Here is a 12,066-nt window from a genome sequence, read left to right on the forward strand (position 1 = left end):
TTTTTTCCTGGGAAGACTGGAAATCATCCATTTTCTCCAGCAGTTAAAGAAGAACCAAGACTTTTACTTTAGATGAGCAGGAAGGGGAGCTCTGTTCCACATTTTTAATGTTTGCTTTTAATTTATTTCATTCTATTAAACCTTGCTGCATATTCAAGATTGTCAAGAAGGCCCTGAAGTTGACAATGGTGCTGCAAGGAGGCTTTCATTTTGGCAAGAGCCCTGATAGGTTAGCAAGTGAATGTAATTTGCCTTGGGGCACGAGAAGGAGCAGATTAACAAATCACTAGACCCAAAGACAGTCTGTTCATACAGTTTATTTCACTAGACTGCAAATTTATACACAGTAAGAAGGGGTTTCCTGATAGACACATGTAGTTTACTTCCTGTACTGCTGAAGAACCAATTTTTTTTTTACATTGTATTGTAATACCCTATCATTAAAACATTATTCAGTGAAATTTTTCCAACTACATATAAATGGAGATTTACCACACACGGTGCAAGAATGTCTTTATAACATATTTGAATCACAAAATGTGAATCTAAAATACATCACTGTAATTAGAACACTACTTTAAAATTACAATGCCCCATGTTATATTGGCCAGATCTGATTCATCTCTGGAGACATCACAAAGCAGTTTGGAGGATAACTTCTTGGATAATGCAGCAGCAGCTTTCAATTATGATTTCCAAAGAAATCTTTAAGAATCAAACTTTTGAATTTAAAAAACTTCCTTTATGTGTTCAATATTCTCAGAATCAAAATGGGACATTTTAAAATCAATAGTCTCTAAAACAAGGAGATTAAACCCAACCCTCCCTTAGCTGAAAGGCTGGGGTTGTAAAATTAGGTTTCGTAGAAACCTAAGAAAAGCATTGTATGGAGAGCAGAAATGAGTTAAAAAGAAACAAACTTTCTTTAAAAGCTTCTTGGATTCCTCTGTCCCTCCCCACCTCTGTCAAACACAGAGAAAGAATACTGCTTTACAAATAAAGGTGTGTTTCCACCAGACCATGTTCTAAAGAAAATGTCTGCAAACAAGTCAGAGAGAAAGATTTCTTCATTTTCCCATTTTGTGGAGTTAGGGCAGTGGGATGATATCAGTTAAATAAGAAATAGAATTCCTTAGTCAAAGAACCACTTCATCACACACCAGACAGCTAGGGAAAATTGCCGAAAATTTCTTAGAGTTTCCTTTTCTTTCCCCTACAGTCTGAGAACGTTTGAAAGTTCAATAAATAGTAGAAAAATAATCCTTTACTTAGAAATTTTGAGATGCATCATTTAGAGCTCAACGTGAGTTCCATACAGCAATGTGGTAGCGAGGTACCGCTCAGAAACCAAGTGACATCTCCCGAGCACCCCTTTTATCTGACGGGCCACACGCCCAGTCTCGATGGAGAAGATTTCTCTCTCTTCCAGTTAAGGAGAGCTGAATGTTTCTGGCTCCTGGGAACATTCCTCTGGCTCAGCTTCACCAGGGTTCCCACTGTTTCATTTATAGGTTTCGTCTCTAAGTTTGGAGGTTTGCCTTCTGTTCCACTTGCTTAGTATTATGGCAGGTTTGCTCCTCAGGCTTACTCCCCCTCCATTTCACAACCAGCCTTGCAGCTTCACAAAAGTGAATCTGTTGCCGTTTCTCTGGTTTTTAAACACGGTCACAGGCAGGAAATGAGTTAAAACCACTCTGGGCAAAGCGCTAACACAGGGGTCTCTGTGGTGGGTGTCATGCTGGCTCTCTTCTCTAGAACATTCTGCGTCTCTCGGATCCCGACTTCCCCTGGAGGTGAGGAGGTTGTTAGCACTCTGCGTCGACAGTGTGCACTGTCACGGCCGCCTGTAAGTGGTGGCTGTGATGAAGTGTGGGGTGGTGTAGGCGGTAGTGGTGGAACTTGTGACTTAGTAGGGCTGCAGTCTGAGGCGGGGTGTCCAGGTCCAAGTCCTCATCGTGGTTTCCCACATCGACCCCCGCTGACAAAGGGTCGTTGTTGCCAGGGGGGTTCTCACTATCTTCCTGTGGGCTCATGGTGCTGTAACCTAGAAAATGAACAAAACAAACAAGCCGCTGAGAGCATCCAGACGCAGGCGGGAGATGTCACGTAAGATTTCTAGGGCACAGGGAGGCATTCCTATCTTCATAGGTGCAAGTGTTTGCAGACTGTCAGCAGATGATGAAGAGACTTATTTTTACAGAGATCACTTGTGAGCTTTTTTTTTTTTTTTTTTTTTGATTCTTCAAGTCATCACACAGTAAGTACTCACTTTAGAGAACTGATATAAGGAAAAAAATACACAAGAACTCTTTTCCCACATCCCCAAATGAACAAAACTAAAATCCCCCCACATCTGGGCTATAAATACCACTGCCCTTTGGAACTATAGCCTCCTAGATTTTTCCCTGACTTAAGACTGAGACAATTTTTTATTTGAAAGAAATTGGAAAAAATGACAGCTTCAAGTAAAAGATCATAACAGAATTCAGATCAGCTGTTAGCTCAGATCAGCTTCAGCTGTTGGGGGGCAGGGGGCTTCTCAAGGTCTAAATGTGATGCCACAGTGAAACACTGCCCACTGCCACACCCTCTGCACCTGTCTCCATGTCAGCACCGGTGTCAGGTAATCCCTGTGTGCCAATGAGGCATGACTTTTTATATCCATTTTATAGGTGAAGGAAATGAACAGAGACGTTGATGAACTTGCCTTAAGTTCCAGTACCTGATGAAATACTAACTCTACATATACCCGCAGTTAACTCACAAAGGAATCAACTATTCTGTGTCAGCTGGTTCACAGTATTTAAAGATTAATTTCCTTTTGCTATTCTAAGTAATAAATGTTTCAAAAGAAAATGCCCTTGCTGATCAAAGGATTCCATTCCAAGAACCTTGGCATGTTTTTAAATATTGCAAAAATCTCCTTTAATATTTTTGAGAAGTGACAGCTCATTAATATTTCCGCTGCATCTACAGTTAGCATCAATCAGCACTCACTTGTGGGTAGTGCTAGTCACATTTGTGGCTGCAAAATTGATGTGCTTGCATCCAGCCAAGCAGGCATAGTTTGTGGTTGAAAATGTATGCTCCATACAACGAGAAAGGCAATTCTCTGTTCTCAATGAAACATTTCTCAATTGACAGAATTATTTAAGTCCGTCCAACTCAACAAATATTGGGCACCTACTCTGCACAAAAGCCAGTATGCTGGGCATTGCAGGGGACACTGAGATAAAAACCTGGTCCTGCACATGGGACTTAAGAGCTCATGAGTGAGGAACAACAACAACAAAAGGACAGATAGAGCACAATTCTATTATTCATTAATTGAAGACTATCGTTGGCTGGAGGGAGTGACTGGGAAACATGAATAAGACATGACTCTCTTTGCTAAGGAGGTTTCGCAACTTAGTATGAGGCAGTTATTCATGAAGCTAGTTCACCCTAGTGCAGATAATGATAAGAACTATCACTGAGGTATAACTGAAATCCAGCCGAGAGAATCATTCTGGATGGGGGATTGAGAAAGCTTCACAGTAGAAAACATTATTTAGTTGGGTTTAAAAGGATGAGTAGGAGTTTGGTAAGTGGACCTGAGCAAGGGAAAGGTGAGTGCAGGAAACCTAAGGTCATTCTTGCCCCACGTGGCTGAGTGGTAGCAAGTGGCTGGGGGAAAGGGCAGGGGGGAAGGCAGAAAGGCGATTTCTAGTCAGATCATTACTCCAGCCATGCCAAAGTGTAGAGAACAAAGAGAGGATGCAAGATTTTGAGCAGACCTGAAGAAATCAACATGATTTCTGTGTTTCTAAAAAAGAGAATGGAGGATGAATGAAATGGAGAGGGGGCAGGTAGAGGTTATTGTGATAGCTCAAGACTCAACAGAAAAAGGGCTGAGGTCAGGCCCCAGCTCCTAAATGCTGTTAACAGGGGGAAACACGCAAGCAAGCACAGAGGCACACCGAGAGGAAAACCAAGCTAAGGTCTAGGTTTAGGATAGTAGAAGAAGAGACATGTAAGGTGATCCCCTCATGGGAGAGAAGTTCACTATGTAAAGAAAGGGGTGTGGAGGTGCTGTTGGCAGGGAGAGGAGAATATGATGACATGGCAGCCTGAGGTCTCTAGGGGTTTTGAGGAATGGTGATAAACTCTGTGTGTGCGAGAAGGAATGGGAGATGTGCTGCTGGGGCTGGCTGAGACCAGACCAAGAAGGCTGGCTGTGAGGTGGGACCCAGCAACAGGCAAGCGGAGGGGCGTGCAAGGACATAACACACACTTTTAAGATGAGCTCTGGTGGCAAGGTAAGGCTGAACAAAAGGAAGGAGAAACCAGAGGCTCTGAGGCCAGGGGGCTGGTGCATGGGTCCCCAGGAGATGTGGAGGACCTGAAAGGGAATAGTAGCAGTGTCTAAGTGGAGGATTCTGCTGCTTTTTAAGTGCTAGTGCAAGTGCAGAGTAGGCAGGACTTGGTGACCCAATGGGCTTGCCTGGTGAAGATGCCAGGAGGACTGGCATCCTTAGATAAGGTGCAGACTTCTGGGTTTCAAGGTTGGGGACACAGTGACGCCTTTACACAAGATGAAGATATCAGCAGTCTGAATGAGCTCAGCTTTGGCTGTGCTAGCTCTAGAATGTAAAACTGGGTGCTGGGCTCTGAAGCCTCAGTTACAGAGTGCTGCATGTGCTTAACCATGTAAAGGTTAACCTCATGCCAGCCAGGTAAAGGACGAATGTAGAAAGCATGGTTTTCGCACAAAGTGTCTGCGTTGATTGCTTTTGTCTTACTGCTGGGTTATCTTCATCTTGCCTCCAAATACTCCCTGGATGACTTCCCTCTGCTCATTTACAAGCACCCACAGTAACTGACAATTCATTTTCATTATGGTATAAAGTGCACGGTGGTCCTTCTGCCTGGTTCACTCCCGCTCTTCCCTCCTCATATGCTACATGCTTCAGTATTGTAGGGTAAAGAAAATGTCAGGCTTTTCTGCCCTCCCGCCATCAGGATAGATGATGGATCCTTGTCCTGAATGCATGCTTGATGGCGGGCACCTGGAGTAGGGTGTGGGCATAGGTAGATGGGATTCACCTGGGCTAAGACTGGGCTTTTAAGGGCGGCGTCATGGGGATGCCAGTAGCAGCAGAAGCCAAGAAGCCGAGAACGAACAGAAGTCAGGAGAGAAGCAGAGAAGGCCGAGAGCCCACATAGAGTGAAGACTTGCACCCCTACCTGCTGTGTACCGGGTAAATCCCAATAAAAGACCTGCAAAAAACCACTGAGGACTCTGACTCCTCCTTTACCCAGTCTGCATGAGATCAGAAAACCTGCTCTGTGTCCTGTCCTGCCTTTACAAGTATGAAGGTCGTCTCTGGGAAGTCTCCCTAACCACACCTGTCCTGTCAACCGAGATGGGGTCTGGTGCTCCCTTCCATGAGTTTACATGGCATTTGTGCCATATTACATTAAAACATAGGGTTATCTTGTTCACAGGTTGGGGGGCACCCACATTTCTCCTGCTACTGCTTTTTGGTGAGAACTCCAGCAGAGGTCCTTCCAAAGTGAACCCCTCACTGGAGTCTTTTGTTTACTCTTCAGTGTGACACAATTGCTCAACCCTCTAATTTACTCAGGCTTTCTCTTATCTCAATAATTAAGGCAAATCTGGAGAGAGGGAGTTGCAGCTTGTGGAGAAGCAGGAGAAAGCCGAACACATGCTGTCACTTAACAAATTAATTGTTTACTCAGTACCAGGCAATTCTGTTGAACTTTGGGAAGAGTGATGAATAAGAGACTCAATTTCTGAGTCATGGGTGAGGAAGCTCTTTTTAAAACACAAAGGATATTTACAAATACTTTCAAAGGAAACATTTCTTCACTATCCAAAGGTATAGGCAGAAAAATTTCTGCAAAGCCAATCTTAAGGAAGAAATAAACTTCAGAAGGGAGGCCAGGTATCCATTAAGAACAGAAGAGTCAAGTTGAAACTTTTCCTTTTTATGCAGTCTGCTTCTATATTTACCCAAAGTCTCCTGAGAAACCACTCTAGACAGGAAGGGATGTTAGGTCCCTCTGGGACTCACTCTCCACCTTGTGGTCACTGAGAGTAACTGCAGGCTATCTGTGTTCTAGAAAATTGTTTCTGGTTGCATTATGCAGTTTTCGACCAGGTTTCAAGATTCCCCATTTGCATTTTAAGTCCTTTCTCAGGAATTTGCTTCATTAGGGGGAAGCTGCCATTTTACAAAGAAAAAACCTGTTGCTTAACATACATTCGCATACAGTTTCTAATGAGATGATTAACAGAGAATATATATATATATGCAACATATATATATAAAAAATACATGGTTTCTAATGAGATGATTAACCAAAAACAGAGAATATATATATATATATATATATGTGTGTGTGTGTGTGTGTGTGTGTTTATTTAAAAATGAGCCAGTAGATGATAAGTTAGAACATGATTATTTTTAAGAGAAGTATGGGCAAAGTGCTTGTATAGTTAAAAGCATAGATGGAGAGTGATTATTTCTAACCTTTACTTGTGAAGGGAATAGTTTTATACTGGATGCTGAAAAACAATCACTTGAAGTAGTCCTAATATACTATTGACAATAATTCTACCTTTCTAAAAATGTTCTTACTTTGATCTAAGTATTTTTTTAGGGTACAAACATTGAAATTAGACTCCTTTAAAATATAAAGCCCTTTTGGATAACATTGACTATTTCTAAATAAAAATTCAAGTTAGCTTGGTAACACTTTTAATTCTAGGAAATCAAAACACTGACCCAAACCACCAAAGCCTCGTCTGTTTAATACTTACATATTTGCATATTATATTATTTGGAGATTCCTTTTGTGTATCAGACACAGAACTTAAGGGACATATGCTCTCTAGATAGCAAAGAACCTTGATATTACAAATCCCACCAGTGTAAGGTCTGGCACCCATGCCACCTCTCCCTGGGGATCTTTCATGATATACTTGCAGATGAAAGTGAACTATCTCCATCCTCCATATTTTTTCCACTCCCTTTAGGAAACAGTCACATTCGACTTTTACCAGTTTTATGAAAATATGATTCATTAGAGTTTCCTCCAAAAATTGTGAATTCCTTAAAGACAGAATAGGTATGGAGATGGGAGGTAAACCCTGAGCTCATGTTTGCCATAAGTTATTTCAGTTAATCCTACAACAAATTTACTAGGTTGAAATAATCCAAGTCCACTTTAATGATTAAGAAACTATTGTCTGAAGTAGTTCCCAGAAGGTGTCACAATTCATAAAGAGGGGGAGATGTGGGCAACCTCCACTGGATGCTATCTTATAAGCTCTTCTACTCCGTCAGCTTCCCAGGAATACTATCTCCCTTTCCCTGATTTCCTGCATCCCACCTACAAAGAGTAGACACCCAATATGTTCACTAAATAGGAGAATACACAGAGGAACAAGGATACTGACAAAACAATTAGATTCCTACATTTCAATGCACACCTCTTTTATTTTCCAGGCACTGCAGGAAATGAACTTGCTGCCACCACATTTAGTGACTGACCTTACAGGTTCTGGGACATGACACCAGGCAGTTAAATGCTACTGATTTTGTGTGCATTTGCAGTTATGTGGAATGTCGATGTCTCCCACTTCCTTTGGTGTGAATGCATTCAGTCTGCATGAGAAACTGTTTTTCATTCCTTGGGGATAACAGGGATCCAATTATTGTGAAAAATGAAAGAAAGTGAGCCCTTAGCTAGAGTCCTGGGCTTTCAGATACCGACACTGCACTGTTTCTTTTATCTAAGCTGTTGCTTCATGTGCCATTTTACTAAGACAATGGGAGAGCTAATGGAACAACGTAAACATCACTCAGAATTCCAATTTTGTATTAAAGCAATTTCTGTGGGGTGAGGGAGGAGAAAGAGAGAAAGGATTCAGTATTTCTGTTGAATAAGAAATTATTTCTGTTGAACTTTAGTAGCCTCAGACCTGTTTTATTATTCAAAGGAGAGGAGGCACAGAACTGCCTGGCAGAATGAATTTTTACAGGTTCAAAGGTTTTTAGGGAAAAGAGACAGAAAGTCAAAGAAACTGAAAAATTTAAGTTCTACTTTGACTCTCCATAGAAACCCAAAGTTTCTATTTAGTTGGTGGAAACAATGCCATTCAAAACCCGAATGAACAGATTCCAATTTACAAATGAGAGCCTTGGCTTCTCCTGTTTTCCAGAGGATGTCTGAATACCTGGCTGTGGCATAAAAAGGTGACATTGGTTGCTTCATTGAATATCTACTAATGCATTTTTTAGCACAGGTGTGGGAACACACTGGTGGAAGATATATTGCCAGCCTACCCACTCCCACTCCCCCTCCCCTAGTATATGGGGAGAAAGCAGAGTCAATAAGGCATAAATGCATTATTTATGCATCTAAAAGAGCCCTGATTCTGGGAAGAAAATAAAGATTTCTGGAAAATTAAATATATGAAAAATAAAGACACATTACAACTACAGGGAAAGGACTACCACTCCTCTAATATTTTCATGGCACCATGGCAGTGACACGTAATGAGTAGGCTACATTTGCTGTCCTTTGTAACCAGTCTTATGACACAGGGATGGCGAGAAGCCACATACTGGCCAAGACTTTGGTACAGCATGTGGACTGGCGACTCAGTGCCCTCCAAGCTCGGGCCTCTTCACCACGTAGCCCTGATCCTTTCTGAGCATCTTATGGGCACTTCAGACAATTCCATGCATACCTTGGTCTGCACTACTACCCCCTTGCTTTGAGTATCTTTTACCCCTAACTTAAAAAAAAAAATCATCCTTTAAGGTTCACTGCAAATACTGTCTATTTGGTGAAGCCTTTTCTGTGCTTTCCAGGCAAGGCTGGCCAAGTTCAGGGTCACTGTGGACTCTAGCCATGCCCCAAGAATACATGATCGACAGAAGAGCCTGTGATGATGCTGGTGGTGCCAACTAATAACACTGGTTGTAGAACCTATGAGACTCAAGTGGGGTGGTATGCAGGCTCCATTTTAACCATCTGAATGCTCATTAATGGAGAAAACCTAGGAAGTTATAGTTGTGTCCAGCAGTCACCCCACTTTTGCCTGGGCATGCAGTGACATCAACATAACTATCCAAGGGCTCTTATAAAAGGGTCAAAGTGAAATGTGTCTTTTGGGGAAACTACATCAAAATAATTTACAGGAAAGAGAAAGGCGAGTGTGAGTATGCCAGGCTCCTCACATTCTCCAAGGTAGGAAGTCAGGCCTTACCATGATCACTTTCTGTCCCTGATCGTCCCCAGTAGCGACGCCTCCTTTCTGGGCTGTGTGCATGGCGCTCGATGACCGCAGCTATAAAGCGAGTATTGCTGACTGGGAGGGAAGGCAAGGATGGTTAATGTCACTGGTCTGCCAATCTTCATTGTATTAAGCACATTTGGTCTTAGCAGGCTCAGGCTGAGTCATACCTTGGGGGAAATTATTCTCTGGAAAGCTAAAATAGTATTTTAAAAATTCTGTGGACTAAGGGATCTGATTTTAGAACTGAGGCATAAAAGGTTCCCAATTATATATCTCCTAAGCGCACAAAGAAGGTCTGCTCTGTGCAGTTGACGGCCAAGGTACCTCAATGCTAATGAAACTCTCTTTTGATAAAGAGATGCTCTTTTTTACCCAGAATTATATATATTAGTTAAGGGATCAAAAAAAAATGCATACCTGAAGATTCCCTTTCTAGAATAACTATGCTGGAAAGTAATGAGGAGGAGAAAGAACAGGGGGAAGTTTTAGGCCAAAGCACTTAAAGCAAAAAAGAACATCATGAAATCTTTCGAGATTTTCTAAAACAAAGCAAACACCTACACTTTGCCCTACTCAATATGGGGAATAAAAAAAAAAAAACACCTGTCATGTCAAAGCTTCTTAAATTTTAATACAAGCCAAAAGGATATAAGAAAGAATATTTATTCTGGATTAGCCTCCTGCTGACACATTCTGCAGCGAGGCAGCTTGAATACTCACTGATGCCTCTGTCTTCATGGCTGTCGTCGTCTCTTTCATCTCTGTCATTCTCCAGGTTGGACATACGCACTGACATTTCTACCCATCATTAAAAAGAGAGAAACATGACTATTTAATCAAACAAAATCACCCACTTTAATACCCTGCTGAGTGCTCGTTTGATGGCCGGCTGACAGCATTCCATCAAGAACCAATCTTATCTTGGAAAGGAATGAACTGATGTTCCTTTTTTTTTTTTTTTTTTAAAGGAGGAGGGAGGCAGGAATCAGAAGAGAGAACAATAATCAAGAGAGGCACCTGAAGTTGATTTCTGAAGACAGAGGAGGAAAGAAGTTAGTAGGGCTTAGTAGATCTTTAATCCTCTACTAACTTACATCAAACAGAAGGAAGGGGTATAAAACTATGGCCTACTATGCGGATAAAAAGGTCTGACACAGTCCTAAAAGGAGCCTGGCATGAGATTATGCTGGGGGCAGTAATCCTCAGCCTCACCAAACCTTACCCAGGGGAAAGAGCCTTGTGATTAGCCCTGTTACTTAATCAGGCAACACCCCAGGATCCCTCATCAGGATTGTGGCCATGGTGAGACGTGCCATTACCCAGCTGTCATTATGCTGCAAGGGTGAGCTGACCAAAAGGAATGAGCAGTTTAGCCTTACCTCCACAAAGGTCAGGTTAACACATCCCTGGGGCCTTTAAGGGAGGAGGGACATGGTCATTAAATGGTTGTCTCTCTTGCAAACAGGCACATATACCACTTAAACTCTTGCTCTGGAGGCCCTGGTTACAGAATTAATCATTTTGTACTTGACTACAATTACTTATCCTAGAAGACATGGGATTATTCTTTGGACATGTATTCATTCATACATATAATAATGGCTGCAATGCAACAGATTTATGTTCTTGCCAATAATGACCTGGGGTGTCCTTGGGTCACCTGTCTTTCTGGAACAGCAAAGGCAGCACATCTGAGCTCAGGGAAGAACAAAATTTCCCACTTTGGATCCCAGCTCCCCTGAATTGGCTTACTCTAAAGGCAGGTTGATGTTGTGAAAGAGGAGAGATGATCCAGTGATTTACTAGGGAATCAAAATGGAGCTTGTGGGGTTTAGGCACTAAAGAAGGAGCCATGGGCCAAAGAAGGAAAGCAAGTTTTGGGGACCTGGGACCACTCTGGGGTCGCTAAGCTGTTCTTGTTAGGCGTCCACAATTGGCCCACATCCTTCCAGCCCAGGAACAAGCCAAGGGAGGCTCCTACCTCCAGAGGGGTCTGGGGTTCCCATGGAGCTCACCTTGGGCAGCGAGAGGAGACATGTGCTGGTGGCTGCGGCGGTGGATCTGGTGGCGGTAGGCGTACACTGCGAGGACCAGGACCATGATGCCCCCCATAATGCCTCCGGCCACAGGACCCACAGGGGCACTTTTTATCATGTTCAATGTGACGACCTCATCGCCTTCATAAAAGAAAAAATATATATGTCCCTGGTAAAGATTCCCCCAGGGTAGTAGGAGGTGGGGAGATTTGAAAGGAGCTTGGTGAAGCTAAGAAAGAACACAGCTGCCTTAAGCTTTCAGTTCCTCCGAGAAGACCCACCGGATCACGGCAGTCATCATTTTGCTTAATCCCATGGTGGCTGGGCAGAGCAAGAGCACAATTGGCCAGGACTGGTAAGACAAGCAAGTAGATGAGAATCACTTACACATGCAGTGCCCAGAGTGAAGAGCCCAGCTCGCTGGGGTGTGGGCAAATCTTAGAGAGAAGTCACGGAGGCAGAGGTGAGAGCAATGGGGCTGTTTTTGGGGCCACGTGAATGCACTAATTCTCAGATATCTTTCTTCTCAGAAAGACACTGAGAAAATCTCAGAGGAGTAAGGCAGTATTTCTGAGGTTTTGTGGCCTGACCTCAAGGCCACAGTTCCCAAAGGTGTCCCTGTCTCCCACCCTAAGCTGCTCTGGTTGCATCGTGTAGCTGTGGCTTCTGATGACCCTAGTTGCTGATATTTAGCCACAGACTCCTGCCTCGCAAAGG

General features: G+C 42.9%; 1 protein-coding gene across 1 annotated transcript in view; it reads right to left on the reverse strand.

The window, feature by feature from the left end:
* Window positions 1–1,805: 1,805 nt before the first annotated feature.
* CACHD1 (cache domain containing 1) overlaps window positions 1,806–12,066 on the reverse strand; it is a gene marked incomplete at both ends in the record, with an annotated part of 197,494 nt that continues 187,233 nt past the window's right edge. The window contains 4 exon segments of the mRNA XM_084242212.1: window positions 1,806–2,044; window positions 9,284–9,385; window positions 10,034–10,111; window positions 11,329–11,490. Of these exon segments, the coding sequence (XP_084098338.1) occupies window positions 1,806–2,044; window positions 9,284–9,385; window positions 10,034–10,111; window positions 11,329–11,490 (581 nt within the window).

The sequence above is a fragment of the Talpa europaea genome (genome assembly GCF_964194135.1).
Source record: "Talpa europaea genome assembly, chromosome: 9".
NCBI classification, from domain to species: Eukaryota; Metazoa; Chordata; class Mammalia; order Eulipotyphla; family Talpidae; genus Talpa; species Talpa europaea.